The sequence below is a fragment of the Mus caroli genome, chromosome 6 (assembly GCF_900094665.2).
Source record: "Mus caroli chromosome 6, CAROLI_EIJ_v1.1, whole genome shotgun sequence".
Lineage (NCBI taxonomy): Eukaryota > Metazoa > Chordata > Mammalia > Rodentia > Muridae > Mus > Mus caroli.
The window spans coordinates 95,606,001-95,625,594 of record NC_034575.1 but is presented as its reverse complement, the minus strand read 5'-3'; the positions used below and the strand labels follow the sequence as shown (position 1 = coordinate 95,625,594).

Below are 19,594 nucleotides of genomic sequence, written 5' to 3'. Positions count from 1 at the left end.
ATCTTATATCTTGGGTATCCTAAGTTTTGGGCTAATATCCACTTATCAGTGAATACATATTGTGTGAGTTCTTTTGTGATTGTGTTACTTCACTCGCACATGCACTTTTAAGTACCTGTCCTTGTGCCCTCCTGGGGACTTCCTTGTGATGTTTGGGACCCTCATGCTTGCAGCTGTGCAGTGAACTGCTCTCTGGAGTTACCACCCATGCATATTCCCAGGTGCCTTTGTCCCCATGAGTTCCTGGGGTTCATGCCCACCCACCCCGCATCCTGCTAACTTTATGGTTGGCAGTATTGTACCCTGTAGTAGGATTCCAGTATCCTACCCTAGCTCTGACAGTGTCATTAGACATTGTCATGTGTCTTCTGGAGGCAGCAGGTAGAGATGAGAACCTGTGCTTTAGACTAAAGCTCTTTTGTGTCTACTTTATTTTTCTTTTAAAGATTTATTTATTTAGTTTATGTATATGAGCACACTGTCACAGTCTTCAGACACACCAGAAGAGGGCATCAGAACCCACTGCAGATGGCTGTGAGCCACCATGTGGTTGCTGGGAATTGAACTCAGGACCTCTGGAAGAGTAGTCAGTGCTCTTAACCACTGAGCCATCTCTCCAGCCCAACTTAGTATTTTTTAACTATACCTTTTACCTCCTTCTCAAAAGATAAAACAATCATAAAAGTTAACCCTTGGCAGACTGTGGAGACAGCTCAGTTGGTCAAGTACTTGTGCAAACATCATGACCTGAGTACCATCTCCGGAAATCTCATAAAAAGTACAAAGGAGCAGCAAGTGCCAACAATCCCAGAGCTGGCACAGAGGAGACTGGAGTCCTGCGGTTTGCAAACCAGTCATCCTTGGGGTTTTGGTGAGTTTAGGTTCAGTGAGAGATTCTGTCTTAAAAACTAAGGTGGAGAAAAAAACGAGGAAGACACCAGAGGTTCACCTCTGGCCTACACACTCAAATGCACATATGTGTGAACATATAGAAACATATATGTACACACAGACACAAGAGGAAATTACAAAGGGCAATATCAAAGGAAACAATACATTCAAAGTAGTAGAAAGGCAGTGTGGCATAGTTAGATGCTCCCCCAGCTTGTCCCTTGTGGGTCAGTGCAGAAGCAAGAGGCTCAGTGACACTCATCACTAAGGATTGGTTTATCCTTTAGGCCGTACTGCTAACCAAGCTTCCACAATTGTTGAAATTCCTGTGCTCATTTTTCTGATTAAAATACAAGTAATTTGTGTGTGGAAGGGAGAGTTTCCCATTAAAGAAATTCAAGTAAATTTGGAGAAAACGGTTTTATTAAGTTAGGTTTGAGTATCTATTGAGAAGTTTCCTGGATTGCATTCCTCTGTAGACAAGATTAGTGCTGGCGTGAGTGAGTTTGGCTCATTTAAAGCACACAACTCAATCAACAAAACTTTTATTATGGAAATTTTAAACATACCCATTCTTTTTGTTTGTTTGTTTTTTTTCAAGACATAGTTTTTCTGTGTAGTTTTTCTGTGATGTCCTGGAACTTTACCCTGTAGTCCAGGCTGGCCTCAAACTCAAGAGATCTACCTGTCTCTGGCTCCCAAGAGCTGGGATTAAAGGCGCTGGTCACCATCACCTAGCAAACATAGACCTTCCTAAGAGGAGGGGACGATGCAATGGCTCAGTCAAAGGCACTTATCACTCTCCCAACACAAACCTAATGGCCTGAATTCAATCCCTAACACCTTCATGAAAATCTGATAAGTGACGTCAAAGGGGTTTCACTGGGAGGTTTCATGTCATCTGAAAGGAGGGAACCTCAGTTGTGAGATCTATAAGATCTGGCTGCAAGCATTTTCTTAGTGATTGAGGGCCAAGAACCCAGCCCACTATAGAAAGTATCATTCTCAGGCTGGTGGTCCTGTGCACACCTTTAATCCCAGCACTCGGGAGGCAGAGGCAGGCGGATTTCTGAGTTCGAGGCCACTGGGTCTACAAAGTGAGTTCCAGGACAGCTAGGGCTACACAGAGAAACCCTGTCTCGCAAAAGCAAAAAAGAAAAAGAAAGAAAGAAAGAAAGAAAGAAAGAAAGAAAGAAAGAAAGAAAGAAAGAAAGGAAGGAAGGAAGGAAGGAAGGAAGGAAGGAAGGNACAGAGAAACCCTGTCTCGCAAAAGCAAAAAAGACCAAGAAAGAAAGAAAGAAAGAAAGAAAGAAAGAAAGAAAGGAAGGAAGGAAGGAAGGAAGGAAGGAAGGAAGGAAGGAAGGAAGGAAGGAAGCAGGTGGAGCAAGCCATGATGAGCAACCCAGTAAGCAGCACCCCTCCGTGGCCTCTGCATCTGCCCCTGCTTCCAGGTTCCGGCCCTGTTTGAGTTCCTGCTCTGACTTCCTTTAATAATGAACAGCAATGTGAATAAACTCCTCCTTCCAAACTTGCCTTGTTCGTGGTGTTTCGTCACAGCCATAGGAACCCTAACAAAGGGGTTTTTATTAAAGAGCAAACTTGGGTCCTCCTAACGACTCCCCTCCTCCAGCTTCCTGTGTTACCCTGAGATTATTCCCTCTCATCATTGAGCCATCTACCAAGGTGCAATGCAGCCAAAAGGTGCTCCCCAAACATGAGATGCATAGCAAGTAGTATTTGCTTTGTTTTTTATGAGGCTACAGAAATAAATTATTAGTCCTTTGCATGGCCAATGTTAATATTCCCTATCACTTTTCTTCTTTCATTTCATTAAGAGCTGAGAAACCTATGGCTAGTAGAAGAGACCTATGGATCGCAGCTGTCCTCTACAGCTCATTCAGAGACCGTTTACTGATTGTCCACATGTGACTGTGTGACTTAAATTCAGAGCAGCAGAAGGGAGCAGATGTGATCTCCCTTACTTTACTAAAAGAAAATTGCGTTTCCTCTCCAACAGTGATGAGTACATTTGGCATAAGGCCCAGGCAGTGAAGGACCTGGGGAAGCTGGTTGAGTTGACTTAACAGCCAGAATCCCTGGGGCCTCCTGAAACACACACCCTCAATGCAGGAAGAAGCATTCAAGTGGCCCTTGTTCGGAGTCATCTTGGTAGACATCTCCATCATCTCTTTCCTAATCTAATGAGTATTTCTAACGGGTTATCATTTTGTTACACTTTAAACTTCAGTGTGTTACCTTATAAAATCACTATAGGATGCTGGGGATATGGCTCAGTGGTTAAGAGCACTTGTCTTAGTGAGGATTTTACTGCTGTGAACAGACACCATGACCAGGGCAATTCTTATAAAGGACAACATTTAATTGGGGCTGGCTTACAGGTTCAGAGGTTCAGTCCATTATTACAAGGCAGGAGAGAGGCAGCATCCAGGCACTCATGGTACAGGAGGAGCTGAGAGTTCTACATCTTCATCTGAAGGCTGCTAGTGGAATATTGATTTCCAGGCATCTAGGGTGAGGGTGTTAAGCCCATGCCCATGGTGACACACCTACTCCAACAAGGCCATACCTCCTAATAGTGCCACTCCCTGGGCCAAGCATATACAAACCACGGCAGCACTCTTCCAGAGGACCTTGGCTTCCATGGTTACCAGACCTACACATGGTACACAGACATGCCTGCAGACAAAGAAACAATACACATAAAATAAAGATAAATAAATCATTACAAATAAATAAATAGAACACTAGTGGCCAGGTATAGTGGCACATAGCTGTAATCCCAGCACTCAGGAGATCGAGGCTGGAGAATCAGGAGTTCAAGGTCTTCCTGTTACATAGTGAGTTTGAGGCTACTTAAGTAGCACTTGTAGACCAGGCTCTACCTGGTCTCAAAACCAAAATTTAAAAATAAAGATGCTCATTTTGTAGTAATTGTCCTTCAGAAAGCGGGATCAACCCCACACCTCAGATTGTTTTTGGTGTTGAGACTAGTGACAGGCCAAAGGGGTGTACCCAGATTTTATGTGGGTACGTGGTGATAACCAAACAGGCACACAACTGGCAACAACAAGGACAGGAGGTCTTAGCCTTTAATGTGGCCAAGAGGTAAAAGTGGGGCTGAACCAATGTAAGCGTACCCCCGACTAGCTTACAAATAAATGAGACTCAGACTATGGCTATTTTATTTGACTTTGACAATTAAGGGGTAACCCCTAACCTACTTTTCTAACTGCTGGCCTGGCCACCTCCCCAGCAGTGTTCTCAAATACTTGCTGTTTCTCCTGGCTGTGTGCTCATGGTTCATCTCCTCTAGTGGTGCCTTCTCCCCTCTCTCCTCGTGGTCTCTCCTCTCCTTTCCAGCTTCTCTACCCCCAACCAGGTAACTCAAGACCTACCAGATTCTAATCGCTCAATAATCGGGTGTAGCCAATTTTATTTAACCAATAGTTTTAAGTTAAGGAACAACAAAAGCTTATAAAGGTGAGAATTTGCTTTGAGCACAGAATTTAGCTTTCCAATACATAGCAACAGACCACACCTCAACAGTCCTTTTGGGGTTGGCCAGCTCAGGAATGGAACCAGAATGGAGGAGAGGAAATGGCTGGAGAGTCACAGTGGTCACAGGTCAGAAAGGAGTTCTCCCTCCTGTAGTCTGAGAATGTTCAAACTATGAAGGACTAGACTTGCATGCACTTCCTCCTCGTAGTCCTGACGGTCCCGCAAGAAGAAGAAATTGCTGAGTGGAGCAAGGATCTCTTTAGAAATGGTGAAACTCGGGTAGTTTGATCATGAGCACCCAGTATAGAAAAGACCACAAAGACTGTGAGTCTGTCTGTCTTGTAGCTAGTGTCCAAAGCTGGAAACATGTCGAATACCCACAGATTAAGAAATTCAGGGAGCAGGGACTCAGAGAGTCACAAAACAACTGTACATTTTCTCATGGTGTTTAAGTGAATGTAATTCTTTCTAAGAAGTGTTGTTGGTGGGGTGTGAAGGAGAAATCAACTTTAAATGATAAACTTTCGGGGAACAACAATGGCAAAGGTAAGAAGCCATTGGCAGCAGACTAATGGCTTTATGTAATTGTGTTCCTTCAATAGAAACAGGTTATTAAATATATACCTAGCACTATTTAATTCTAATATCTTTACAAACTCATAAAGCAACTTAACAAATTTTCTTTCAAAAATCCATTGTCAGACCACACATGTCGCCGTATTCATAAAAGATTAGAACAATTATGCAAATAGCATTCTAGAAATAGCTCTGGGTATCCCATAATTCCTCAAGATAGATATGCAAATGAAACTGATCTCGACTTCGAGCTTAAAGAATTACCCATGGCCCAATTACACTCTCCATGCCACTTCGCTGAATGCAGGCCTGCAGTAGGAATCCTTTCTCTGTCTGCCCAGCCCATGGCCACACTTACACAATAGTCAGGGACCATTGTGGGGGAAAAAAAAGGGGGGGGAGCAAGGAATGTAAAATGGGGGAGGGGAGAAATCTCATCATCTTGTGCATTTCAAATTAAATGTTTAGCCCCAGGTCTGGGGATGGAACTTAAGCCCCATGCTTGCCACACAAGCCCTCTACCACTGAGGTAAATCCCCAAGTTCTGCTATAGATTTTCTTTTCTCCTCTTTCTTCAATTTGCTCTCTCTCCCTTGCTCTCTGTCTCTGTCTGTCTGTCTATCTGTCTGTCTGTCTTCTCTCTCTCTCTCTCTCTCTGAGTGTGCATGTGTGTTTGTGTGTGTGTGCATGTGTGTGTGTGCATGTGTGTGTGTGTATGTGTGTGTGGTGTAGTAGATGTATGTATGCAGATGCATGTGTGCAGATAGAGACCACAGTTTATCTAATGTCTTCCTCAATCACTCTTCACTTTACTTTTTGAGACAGAGTCTCTCAGGAACCTGGAGCTCAGTCATTCATCTAGACTGGCCAGAATGCATTCTGTGGCCTCTGTAGCATGGGATTACAGGGCTGCACGCTTGTCCTCAGCTTTTTACCTGGGTGCTGGGGGGGGGGGTCAGAACCCAGGTCCCCATGCTTACTGTACCCAATGAGCCACCTCCCCAGCCCATACTAAGTAACTATTAAACCGAGAGACACTACCTAGCACACTGCCGTTGAAGTGCGAGTGATTTCCAAGGCCCCTTTGAAACGGATGTGTGTATCTGCTCTTTCCAGGTTCCAAGCCAGAAACCACGTGCGTTTCTCACATGTCATTTCCCAGCAGAAAATTAAGCTGTCCCTCCCACAGGGCTACACCGACCAGCGTTCTACAGGTAATATAGTTGTACTCAAGAGCTGCTTTTAAAATATATAGCTTTCTAACAGTTTATCTTCTCCCCAGCTGCTGTAGGCCGGCCACTTAAAACTTAATTTGTAAATAACTAAATGATTCCTTCCAGAAACTGAGATGTAATCGTTTCTATTTACCTGTCTCCATAATGGTATCAGGAAATGAGATGACTGTATTTATACCTCTGAAATGTGTTTGCAGTTCCTTGATCTAATTCAGACTGACTTTGAGACTTCCACCTTCCAGATGGAAATCTCAGGCTATTTATTTACCAGGATCCAGGGTTGGTTGGGCAGCTCCTAAGCCTTTCTTGACTAAGTCTGTTCTTTCTTAAAAACCAAACCCACAAAATACCTTTTCCTGTGGTGTAAGCCTGTTCCTCGCTCATGTTTTAGGAGGGGTTCTGTGGTCCTTTTGAGAGAAACATGTTTGCCTCTTGCAAAGTTTGGACAGAACCCACCAGCGGCGCGTCCACTGGCTCTCCCGGCATTGGCGTGTTACATAACAAACTTCTCTCCCATGAAAGCGACCCCATTCCTTCCTGGCACTAGAGTTTTTGGATAGATCGGAGACAGGAAATTTTGAAGGGAGAATTCTGTGATTTTATTTTACTGAGAGAAATAAAATTTTTACATGGATTCCAGAGTGAAGGGAGCGCTGACTGAGGCAGAGGGAGGTGCATAACCAGGGAGGAGGGGAGGGTGGAGCCCAGGGTGTTTAGGTTTCATTGTTCTAGTTCCCCCTTTCTTGTCAACTGAGAAACCAGAGCTGGATGCTAGTCAGCCTTTCCAGACAAGCTGGAATGAAGTCTGGCCTGTGTGCTGGCCCAGCCCTCTTGTGGACCCCTCTTGGCATCTCTCTGGTTCTGCCTTGCTTTATGACGCTGAGTGCCTTTGCCAAGTTTCCCCAGTTAATTAACTAGTAACCAAGAAAACTGCACCTCACTGGCCCCTGTGTCCAGCACTGGCTTCGTGCTGGCTTTCTGTGTGTGTTGGTTGGGTGGATTTATGTGTCATTTCCCAGATTCCTGTAATTAGATATACGACTGTGGTCATTACTTTTCTATTCTCTGTGACGATACCTGGCAGGAGCAACTTCAGGGAAAAAGGATTTACTCTGGCTCACAGCTCAGGGACTATAATTCACCATGGTAGACCATGAGGCCCCGTGGATGCGAGGTGAATACAATTCACCAAGGCATGGTGGCTGGAGAGCAGGTGGGGTCTGCGATGGTGGCTATCATAACAGCAGCCTCTCACTAAGAGTGACCAGGAAGCAGAGGTAGGACAGGAAATAAAGTGGGCTGTGATCTCCCAGGGTGTGCCCCTGTGATCTGTATCAGCCAATAAGATCCTATTTGCCAGTGGTTCCACGGCCTCCCAAAATAGACCTGCTAGCTGAGGGGCTAAATGTTCAAAATACACAAGCCTGAGTAAAAGGGAGTGTGGAACAGGGCATTTCACATCCAAACCATAAGAATAACCTTTAGAGTTTACACATTCATTGGTCAAAAAGCTTACAATATAATTATATAGAGCCTATCTTGTGATAATGAAAATGAGAGATCTATTTCAAGCTAGGTGTAGTGGTATATGCCTTTAATAACGACAGTTGAGAGACAGAGGCAGATTTCTGTGAGTTCAAGTTCAGCTGGATCACTATAATGAGTTCCAGACCTGCCAAGGGTACATATTCAAGACCATGTCAAAAATAAATAAATAACAATAAAACCAAAGCAAACAAAAACAAAAAACAAACAAGCAAACTAAAGAACACTCTATTTCATTATTTTCTGGTATGAGGATTATTAGTAGCAGATAGGACAATCTGACAGGTAGAAAGCATGACTTTGGTATCCATCTTTGTGTGTGTTTGTGTGCACGGGTACTAGATGTCCAAATGTGCCCATGTGTAAGGATGTATGTGGAGCTCAGAGGACAAGCTATGGTGTTGATCCTCAGGCACCATATACTTAATTTTTTTTTTTAAATTCTGCTTATGCGGTATGCATCTGTGTGTATGCATGTTTGCACGTGTGTGGGTGTGCATGGATACAGATGTGTGGAGGCCAGATGTGTCCCTCAGCTGCTCTCCACCATATACACTGAGTTAAGGCCTTTCACTTGAACCTAGAGCTCACCAGTTGAGCTCGTTTATCTAGCCAGCTTGCTCTGGGATCCTGTCTCTACCTTTTGTGTTCTGGGATTACAGTCTGGCCACCATGCCTGCCCTGGACTCGAATGGGTGAATAGATCTGGATTTTGTTCTCCTAGTCTTCTGGCTTGCTCAGCAAGTGCTTTACCCATTTCAATTATTTGTTTGTTTATTTGTTTGTTTGTTTTGAGGCAGGATCTCTCAGGAGCCTGGGGTTACCCTTGCTGGACAGGGAGCTGCAGAGATCTTGCAATGACTCCAACCATGGGTGCTTTTACTGCAAAGCTAGAGTCGAGAGTGGCAGTTCCCAATCTGTGGGTCACAAGGTCTTTGGGGGAATCACATCTCAAATATCCTGCATATCTGATATTCACATTAGGATTCAGAACAGTAACAAAGTCACAGTTAGGAAGTAACAAGGAAATAATTTTTATGGTTCAGGGTCACTGCGACTTGAGGAACTGTGTTAAAGGGCTGCGGCATTAGGGAGGCTGAGAACCACTGAGCTAGAGAGTAAGGAGCACTAAGGCAGGCACTTGTGCATCCTCCGTCCGTGGCTTTCACTGAGATCACAGTGCCTGTCCTCGTGGTCTGAAGGCAGCTGGGCTACTGTAGCTCCAGACATCATGTCTTCACCCAAGAGCACCCCAAAGGGAATGGAATGAGTAAAAGGGAGGAGGGAGACTTTTTACCAGCTGGCTCAACCTGAAACATTCTGTTCAAGACGGAAGAAAAGGAGAAGGAATCTCTTGAATTCAGCTAACTCTTGCTTTTACTTTTCTTTCCTCCTGAAGTAGCCGAGAGGTACAACAAGGACTAACACAGGACCAGCTGTCAGGGGGGGAGAAGAGCTCCCCATTATCTCCCTTACCCCTCACAGAGAAGGCCCTGAAAGTCAGTGGTCTTGGCTCCCCACATGGGTGAAGCATCTCTCAGATACCTGAGAGGATATTTTGAGCCAGCCACCTTAGCATCCTGACAGTTTAAGGCACCAGAGACAGTAAGTCAGTACTTGACTGCTCCAAGCAATAAATCTCATGGCTACAGCGGCACCTTGAATCTCTCCCACAGCATGCATTGGGATAAAGCCCATCACTGTGTGGAAGCCAGGCTTTGTGTGTGTCTGAAAGATTATATAGAAGTTCAGAAGTGTCAGAGCAGATCTTTGGACAGAGGGACAAATCATAGTGTATGTGACACTGCCATTGACCTGGAGCAGCTGAGGAACAAGAGAGGGGCAGAGGAGGGACCTGGAGAGGGAACAGGAGATATCAGGTGTCCCATGAGCTGATACACATGGCCCTCCTGGGGGTGGGGGTGGGATCAGAGTGTAGGACATTATAGCTGGCCAAGAAGAGTTTCCTAAAGTACACAGCCTGGGTCCAACACAGAACCGATGCCCAGGGAGGACCTGAGGGAACTGCTGTTAATACAGTCTCCTTGGGCTTGTGGCATCTTAGACGTTGACCTGCTGGACATGACATAGGGAGGAGTCCCCAGGCAGGTGTGGGGAGCATGGGGGTATGCCCACAGGCAATTCAAGAGGGGAATGTGGGCATACAAGGAGACTCAGAGGTGGACCAAAGAGCTGTGCCCATGGATGCACTCCCAGGATAACAAAAATGGTTCTGCGCAATCCTGAAGGTTGTTAGGAAAAATACGTGGCACGTCCCACCAACTCTGTGATCTACCTGAAAGTTAAACTGAGCTCTCTGCCTTGGTCCCATCTTCCTTGGAGCTTCTGGGCCATGAGAATAATATAGAGGCAGACACAAAGATGCAGAGTAACAAGGAAGTTGGCTCATGCATCTATGGGGGCTGCAGGAGCAGAAAAAAAAAAAAAAGGACTGCCAGAGACTGCCATGCTGGTAGTGCCGGTGGACTGCACGCCATGCCCATAACTGGATGGATGGATTGAGACTGTCAGTATCTGACCAGTAAGACCACCTCTGAGAGAATGCCTTGTCTTAGAACCTAGATAGTCCTTGTTGATCCGCTGCTCCAGACCTGTGGCATTTGGGGACTGGTTCTGTTCTCTACAGGGTCAAACATCTCTTTTTGCTATCTCAGCGGAAGAAATTAAGACCACTACCAGCACCACCAAAGACAAGCAATCAGTAAGCCCCAAATCAGACCTAGAATCTTGCCTCTCCTTGAGGGCAGGGCATCTGAAAGATGTGGAGCCATTGCTTGACCAAAGAATGTGCTGAAATAACGTAGTTCTTTAAAAGGATCTCAAGAGCCAGGCGGTGGTAACACATGCCTTTAATCCCTGCATTTAGGAGACAGAGGTAGGCAGATCTCTGAGTTCAAGGACAGCTTGGTGTACAAATGAGATCCAGGGTAGCCAGGGCTATACACAGAAACCCTGTCTCCAACTACTTCTTCCCCCCCCCCAAAAAAAAAAAAAGAAAAAGGGGGAGGTGGGAGAGATAAAGGCAATAAAAAGGAAAGGGCAAAGAAGAAGGTGTGAGCTGGTGAAATGGGCCAGCTTGCTGCTCACCAAGCCTCATAAATTGTTTGATCTCATATGGTTGGAAAAACCAACCTCTTCAAGCTGCCCTCTGTCTTCCACTTGTACACCACAGCACGGACGTATCACACAAACATGCGCACACCCATGAACCTGCACATAAAATGAGTGGAAACAAATTTGACAAAGTGACAGGTTCTGATAAGACTGCAAGGTGGGTCCAGAGCCTGTCCTTGTGGCTGCCAATTTGTTATGTGCTCCCCAACTTGCTAGAAGTACCCACTTTTTTAAAAAGGGAAAGTCAGGTTTCAATTTACACAGCACGACTCTTGCTGCAAAGCTACTAAATAGAAGGTACCAAAGACCAGAAACTGCCTATTTTAAACTCAATAAATCCACAACAGCACATGCAGATAGAGATTTCTATACATAGTTTTCCCCCTCTTTTGCTTTGAGCATGGGGGCAACTCATTCATCTCACCCTGGGGATGGGGTGTGCTGAATTAATATCCCAGATTAGCACATGAGCCATCTTACTTAGTTCCTGTCTTCTTTGAGTGCACTGTACCTGCTCTGCTACAATGAGCTGAGCATCCGGGACACAGCTGCCCAGTCCTTAATGGCTGCTTGTTGCTCTGCCTTGCATTCTCAGTGGAAACCATGCCTTCCTCTATAAGCAAGTTTGCACACAGCATGTCGAAAGTAAATCACGACTTGAGCCAACTGAGAGATGTAGAAGGTGACTTCTCCGTGGAAAAGGGCTCCCGACTCAGCACATCCCAACAGGAACCACTGAGCTGTGTAAGCCGGGCCATCTAATTCCTCTGAAAATAACCCTGGGACTCAGGAGTCCCAGCATCACCTGGTGATGTGTCTCTGATAGAGTTTGGCTGCTGCCCAAGATCAAAATAACTCAGGGATATCCTGGGATGGAGGGATTCCTGTGGCATGCCGGGTGCTAAATATTCTGAATAAAACATGGCCTTGGTGACCTCTGTGACTTGAACTTGAGTCACTTGGATAGGCATGTGAGAGAGGAGGATTAATTTCCCTGCCCCCTCTGTCTTGGACTTCACTGAAGATTTCTGATGAATGACCCTTGAAAACCCAAGGGTGGAACTCTACCTGAACTGAGGCCATAGGGAGAACAGGAGCCTTCCAAGTGGACTGGTGTCTTCAGCTCTCACAAGCAGAACAAAATGATGCTATTTAGTGGAGACAGATTGGCCACACGCCCTTATTGTTCATCTCTCTTGAACATAATGTTTAATAGTTAATGTTATCCTCAAAATAAACCATAAATTTACTACATCCATTATGAATAGTTTGTCAAATTGATTTTTTTTTCTTTTAAACCAGTGGAGTTTATTACCCCCCTGGCGACTCTAGGAATCAAACTCCAGGCTGATCAGGTTCTAGGCAAAGCTCTCCTCCTGAGCTCCATCTGTAGCCCATGCTTATGAGATGGCTCAGTGGTGACCTGCTTGCTGCAGAAGCTTGAGAGGCTAAGCTCCAAGAAAAAATCTGGGGGCACCTGAAATTCCCAGGCTTAAGGTCCCCGGGCTTACTGGCCGGCCAGCCCAGACAATTGGCAAGCTTCTGTTTGACGGAGAGACCCTGTCTCAAAAACATAACATGGAGAGGAAGAGCCACAGAGCTCAGCGTCTGGCCTCCATGACTAACCCCAACCCTTGCTCACAAGAGCTTCCAATTCTCAGAGATGCCAATATTCAAACCAAACACCCGACAAGGGACAGCAGACACCAATGGACAGCGTGTGTTACTTAGCAACAGACCTAAGAGACCTGGCCTCAAAAACAAAACAGCCACTCCAGAGTGAAAATACTGGTATATTTGTGTAATGCAAAGAGAAGTACAGATAGAAATCTTCAAAACGCAAGTTACATTAATAAAAACAGAGCAGTTTAAGCAAAAAGTATTATACAGTACTTGCAATGTAGTCCTTCGGTGTCAAGTGACAATGTCTAACAAAGAGATCGTATTTTAAATTATGGTTTCTTATTAATCATTGAAAACAGCCATGAGTAGAACAGCACCACCTAACTTAGCAAACACCGCAGGAAAATGCTTGTCTCCTGGGAGAGGCACCATTATATCCCATATCTTCTTAACCACAGACAAGTCTTCAGAGGGAAAATTAGCTCATAATACAGAGTAAAACTGGGCTTATCAAAGCACAAGCCATTTCCACAAAAGTATTTTAACTTTTTATTGGGGGGAAAATCCCCCAAACCCCTAACCCAAACAAACCTGTATTTTTCTGCCCTCCAGAGCCCACCCCATCCGCAAATCACAATCGGTACAAACACATGCAATACTGTTTTTTTTTTCTCCACATTACTATCCCAAACACTTTTTACTGTTTAAAAGTCACAGTCTCACAGAAAGTTTCCATCCAAGACTGATCTACAGAGCAGCTGTTTGCTGATGCATTGTTTTATAATAACTTACACAGGGCCCCAGGCCTTGCTCCTTAAGTGACTCAAATGAGACCGTCCTCCTACCCATTCGAATTTTCTCCTAAAGTTCAGTGTCACCGCTGGGAGAAGTTCCCCACACCCCCCAAACAAGGCACACAGCTCACCTGGCCCTGTGGCCTGCAGTTCTGAGGGGACTTTAGACAACTCTGTCCCTCTCTTCCATCTCCAACATCTCCTAGCTCGCTCTCCTTCACTGCAACGCAAAGGTAATGCCACTTGAGGTTGTCAAAAATAGCCTCTGTAGAAAACTGGCCATGGTCGCTAGGAAACTTTGCATGAATAAAACCAGTGTAGCCTTTATCTTAAAAAAAAAAAATCACACGTGGAAGAAAAGAAGTCGGTACCAGTACAAAAAGACTGCAGGGCCTGCTGTCAGGAAGAAAGTATAATTAAAGGACAGAACGGGACCTCAGCATCCCCTCCCCCGGCCCTAGAACAGGGGTCTATACAATCCAAGTGCGTGTCCACTTTGAGAGTCTCCTGAAGGCAGCAGAGAACCAGACAACGGGACAGAAGGGAAAGATGAGCGGTCACAATTGAAGCCAGAGGGAGCCTGGGTGGCAGAGCGCGCTTCACAAACCAATGCCTTTCAGGTCGCAGGGGAGGGTGGCCTGCGTGGCCTGGGGACTCTGGCAGCAGGGAAACTGGGCTCGGAAACAGTCCCTCAGCTCCCGGTTGAAGAGGAAACACACCACGGGGTTGATGCCGGCCTGCGCGAATGTCAGCCACACCGAGGCTGTCAGGTAGGCCTGCGGGACAGCTCCCGGTCGCACCAGGACGCGCAGGTAACTGGCCACCACATAGGGGCCCCAGAGGAGCAGGAAGAGCAGCGTGATGGCGTAGAACATCTTGCACAGCCTCTTCTCCGTCTTGAACTCCTCCAGCACCAGGAGGCGCCGGGCGCCGCGGCCCGGGCCTGCAGGCCTGATGCCCACGAGCGCAGGTGGCGTGGGCCCGCGGCCGAAGCCCGCCGTCCAGTTGGCAGCCGCCTGACCGGTGGCGCCCGGGCCGTGGAAGGTCCAGTCGTGGCTGACGGCGGGCACCAGGCGCGCGGGCCGCATCTTGCGGCGGTCGTGGATGAAGAAGAGCAGGCGGAGGTAGACGAGGTGCGTGGCGCCCACCACCGCGGCCAGGAGCAGCAGGAAGCCTAGCGCACCCGGGGCGCCGTCGGGTCGCTGCTCCAGGGCGCACGGCGCGTCCTCGTCGTCCGCGCCACCGCCGTCCAGCACCGGCGGGAAGGCCGCGGCCAAAGCCAGCGCCCAGGCGGCGCACACCAGCATCGCGGCGCACGGCCAGCCGGCCAGGCGCTCAGCGTAGAAGCGGTGGTGCGCGATGGCCAGGTAGCGGGTGACGCCCACGCCCAGCAGCAGGAAGGCCGCGTGGAAGCAGAAGAGCGCGGCCAGGAAGGCCAGCAGCTTGCAGCCCAGCGCGCCCGGCGGCGTCCCCGCCGCGGCCGCCGCGCGCCGCGCCGCCAGCATGACGGCCGGGAGGCAGGCGAGCGCGCGCAGCCCGTCGGCCAGGCACAGGTCGAGCAGCAGGTAGTACGGCGCGCGGTGCAGGCTGCGCTCCCGCACGATGAGCAGCGCGAACAGCACGTTGCCCGCCAGGCTCACGCACAGCAGCAGGCTGAGTGTGGCCAGCCTGAGGCCCAGCGCGGCAGCCTCGGCCCCTCCGCCGCCGCCGCCGCCCGGCTCACTAGCGTTCGCCATCGCGGCCGTGCTCCTCCTCCTCCCCGCCGGCCCTCGCCGCTCGCCGTAGGCCGCCCCGGGGCCTGCGCTCCTCCACGCTAGCTCTCCCGGCCCGCGGGGTTGTCAGCCCGCGCCCGGCCGGCCCTGCCCCGGGGGCTCCGCGCGCCTCGGCCGCGCCGCCGCCGCCGCCATCTCAGTCGCGGTGCGCGCAGGAGGCGACGGCCACTCCCTGCGCCCTGGGCGCGGCGGGCTTCACTGCGGGCAGGCCCGCAGCCCCCCGCATGCTCCGCGTCCTCCTCCCGTTCCTCCTCCGCCGCCGCGCCTCTTGGCTCTGCCCCCCGCCGGGCCCGCCGCTGCCGCTGCCGCCGCCTTCGCCACCGCCTTCGCCACCGCCTTCGCCGCCGCCGCCGAGCCCCCTCCCCTCCGCCGGAGCGCGCAGCGTGGCCGCCGCCGCCAGTCCCGCCGAGGCATCCCGCGCCGCACCGGGCCTGACTGGGCTGGGGGCGCCGTTGCGACAGCCGGGAGGGGAGGCAGGGCCCAGGACGCGAGGTGGCGACAAGTCGCGTTTGGCCCCAGGTAAACGGGGGTCCGGCGGCGGCGGCGTCAAGCGCCAGCGCTGGAGTCACTGTGGCCGGGAGCTGGGGGCACGGTGGGGTGGCAGGATCTGGGAGGCCTGGGGGGAGAGGAGGCAGGGATGTCTGGGATGAACCTTCTGTTTGAAAGATGGTAATAATGGGCAGCAACATAACAGGGTGAGCACAGAACACAGATACCCAGGTGAAGCCTAACGTGGGCGGTAGCACGCGGGGACGGGGGTAGTGCACCCCCTTCACCCCTACCCCCAAAGACAACTGTAAAGTTGCTTCTATTCGGAAGCCTACCAGTTACCCCAGCAAGCCTAGGTTTAGAGGGCAAGGGAGTCCAGAGCCAGGAAGTGGCCCAGCTGGGATCTCAGTTTTACTTAGTCCTGTTTCCAAGGCTGGACTTTCAGGGACCCTCAAGCGTGCTTGCTCTCTAACTCTTAAGTGGAACTAAACGTGTACCACAGAAAGAAATCAGGCGTTTTCCTTAAATAATGTGTGTCTTTCCTGGGATATCTACCCATTCCCTGGGTTAGTCTGAAATGGCCAGTCCCATGTTCTGGCCCTTAAACACCTTTTCTCCTGCTGGGCCCACTGTCCATACCAGCTTCTCAAATGAGCCCTTATACGTAAGGCTTTTGGAGCAGACTGCCTGTCACTGGCCTCTTTATTTGCTTCCTAGCACTTAACAGTTTCCCATCATCTGGTTTTATTTCTTAAAATCTTGTCCATCTGACTAGTCCCTAAATAGTGCGCAAGTGCATGCGTGCATGAGTGTGTGTGTGAGTGTGTGAGTGTCTGTGTGTGTTTATATCACTATCCTCATTGCTTAACATGGGAACCAAAATTAAGGGCTGTGGTGTTTTTCAGATATACCGATTAAAAATTCTACGTGCATAAATGGGCATCTTGGTGGGCATTCCTAAAGTCACCATCCGAGAGAGCCTGAAGTGCCTGTGACAGGTGCTGGAGAAGGAGAGAGGCATGAGGACAACACACTGCTTATAACATAAGCAGGGTTACATTGGCAGCAGGGTTGAAGAAGAATAACAGCATCCTTGTGGTCATATGCACCTGTGGTCTCAGCACCCCAGAAGCTGAGTCAGGGGGTGGCAAATTGGAAGCCAGCCTGGGTAATATAACAAGCCAAAGCCCAGGAGTGCAGAACCTAGATGTTAGTCCAAAGCCTAAGACTGCATTTTGAAGTCATGGGGGGTGGGGGTGGGGGGGGGAGTGGTGTCCTCTTAAAACATAGTTCTGACTCAGTAGGTCCAGAATGGGTCTAGATAGTGACACTTATATTGGCTGTTGGCCCCACTTTGAGTAATAAGGCCTTGGAAGACAGTTTGGACATTTTTGCAAAAATCTCAAGGGAATGCCTTTCTTGGTACTCCTAAGTGGTCAAGAGGAGGTGACTGGACAGTCCTATAAATATATGTGACAGCGAAAAAGCAGTGTGTTTGAGAGGGTGCCCGAGCTAGGAATTGTATTTCCATCATGGAGGTGAGTGGATGCTGGTGTTGGTTGTTGGCCCACAGACTGGATCTGTGGAAGTGTTCCCCTCCCTTCAAGATCATGATGGGCTGCAGATGTCCCCAGCAGAGAGAGAGGGGGGGAGAAGAGGGGAAGTGTTCCTGGCATGTAGGTTGGCTCCCCCTTCAAGGAGCTTTCTAGACGTCCCACACTACAGCAGGCACAATGTGATGGACTCCCACTCTCAGCGAGAGAATGGGGAAGGGATCTTTTTCTTTGTTTAAAACCAGATGCATAGCCCTAGACAATGAGATTTTGCCACCATGTGGGCCGTACTTGCTCAGAGAAGGAAATTCCTTACAGTCATTGAAGACACCATCACTGGGTTCTCCATGTTGATGTGAGAGGTAGCTTCTATATACTGAGCATCCAGATGCCAAGCACTATGTTAAATAAACAATGAAGTGTTAATTAATGTCGTTGCTGTGGCCGGCCGTGTGTGGTATATATAGTTACAATTTCTACTCAGCAGATAAAGCAGTGTGAATATATAGAGTGTGCATGTTCGTGGGGTTAGGTGCAGAAGACAACCTAAAGTATGCCTCCTCAGGTTCTTGAGACAGGATTTCCTGCTCTTCTACTGGTGTGGAGCTGGCTAAGTAGCCTGGGCTACCTGGCTAGCTAGCCCCAGAGAGTCATCTGTCTCCTCTTCCCTGGCACTGAGGTTGCAAGCAAACTTAGCTGGCGATTTTAACATGAGTTCCATGGATCAAACTTAGGTCCTTCTGCAAGGCAGAGGACCTTACTGAGCCATCTATCTCCCCAGCCCCAGCCTCTGCTTCTTGGGATGAGAAAGCATCGAGAAGGAAAACCGGCAGTGAGTAGCAGGTGCTCGGGACTGAGAATGAGAGTGCCTTTAAAGGGAGAAGAACTTTTCAAAACATCCAGTCAGACACTCAAGGTTTTACTGACCCGTTTATGGCTGAGTGGGAAGTAGGGCCCAGGTCCTCTCATTTCAGGTCAGACCCTTCCCCACTGAGTTGGAATGTTGACAGCGTTGCTGTTATGAGTATAAATCTCCCAGCAAATCATTTAACCTCTCAAAATATAGAATGTTAACATATACAAAATGTGGTATTGGTTGTCTAGGGTCTCTGGGTCTTTAGTTTGTAGGTGAGGGGGAAAAAATGGAGTTTAAATGTGTCTGTGTCCCAAGTGGAGAGAGCTAATCTTTGGAGAAGGGAAAGAACGAGATCATGGTTCCCTTGTGAGAGACAGACAGATAGATGATGGCTAGATAGACAATAGATGACAGACAAACAGACAGACTGCTATATGGCCTGATACATTTATCTTTGGGATCTGAGATTTGATTTAATCATTTGCCCAGAATCAAATAAGCCCAGCAGCAGCAGGACATGTAAACCATGACTGTGGCAGCACTCACGTGTCTACAGCCTTCATTCTCAGCATTTATTCAATAGATTAAAATAGATTCATACTTAAAGAAAAGTCATTAACATTTTATTGGCCAGGATCAACTTGTTTTCTTTTTACTTCAGATAAGACTTTCAAATATTTTCTCAGGCGCCAAATTGAATATCTCTTGTTAAAGGCAAATGAGGTTTTTTTTCCAATAAAAATTTCCATTTATAAGTAATTTTTCTTTTGTACATAGATAGAGGAGTTGAAATTGCCCCCCTCCCATCCGTTATGTTACATCTTTGATGCACGTAGTGTGACTGGTAATATAAACCAGCTTGTTCAGAGAGATCAGTTGGCACATTTTGACACACGCAGCTGTGGCTGTGGGCTCCATCATCATGGAAGCCTTCTTGACCTCTGCCTCAGGTTTCTGTCTTGGAGAACATTGTATTGACAGCCCCATCATATCTCTGAGAAGCAGCGAGCCAGAGTCTGGGCCCATCGGATGTTGGGTTATCAGAGCATAGCACTGGGCTGTTCTGTAGCAGTCGGCCATAACTTCAAGAATGCAAATAGGCATTGGAGTTAGATATAAACCTGGCTCATTCCCACATCAGTCATTATCTGTGTACCTCTGGGAAGGTTCTATTCCCTCTGAATCTCAAAGACCTGCTGTGAGGAACAGTCGGTTGGGTGAGACCTACTAATAGAAAGCAAAGCACAAGGTATGTACATGGTAACATGTGGTCACTGAAGATGATGACTGTGGATAGACGTCTCAGCCAAGATGCTCATACCTCGCTCAGGGAAGATCAGTAACTAAAGATGAGAACAGTTTGACCCCAGCTGATGAAGTACCAGCTTCCATGCTGACATACACTAGCGTGAGTGGCCGTGTATTGTAAAATATGTGCACCAGGTTTATGGCACTCTTAAAGAAACAAGGAACTGCCCTAAAACCTGAAACTACATAACCCACCAGCAGGGCAAAACAGTGACAGAGTTGGAAGTTAGATTTAGAAGAAGTAGTTATATTTCCCTTGATTTTATGGATTTACCATGAATCCATAGGGATCTACTTC

The 19,594-nt window shown here is 48.1% G+C and overlaps 2 protein-coding genes across 2 annotated transcripts in view; one reads left to right on the top strand and one right to left on the bottom strand.

Moving 5' to 3' along the window:
- Window positions 1–12,674: 12,674 nt before the first annotated feature.
- On the bottom strand, window positions 12,675–15,360 carry Gpr27 (G protein-coupled receptor 27). Its single transcript, XM_021165099.2, has one exon. It carries the CDS (start codon window positions 15,052–15,054, stop codon window positions 13,918–13,920), a length of 1,137 nt encoding a protein of 378 aa, XP_021020758.1. The 5' UTR covers window positions 15,055–15,360; the 3' UTR covers window positions 12,675–13,917.
- A 104-nt stretch (window positions 15,361–15,464) lies between these two features.
- Eif4e3 (eukaryotic translation initiation factor 4E family member 3) overlaps window positions 15,465–19,594 on the top strand; it is a 142,368-nt gene continuing 138,238 nt past the window's right edge. The window contains exon 1 of the mRNA XM_021165101.2: window positions 15,465–15,609. The gene's annotated coding sequence lies outside the window, so the exon portion shown is untranslated. The remainder of the gene's footprint in view (window positions 15,610–19,594) is intronic.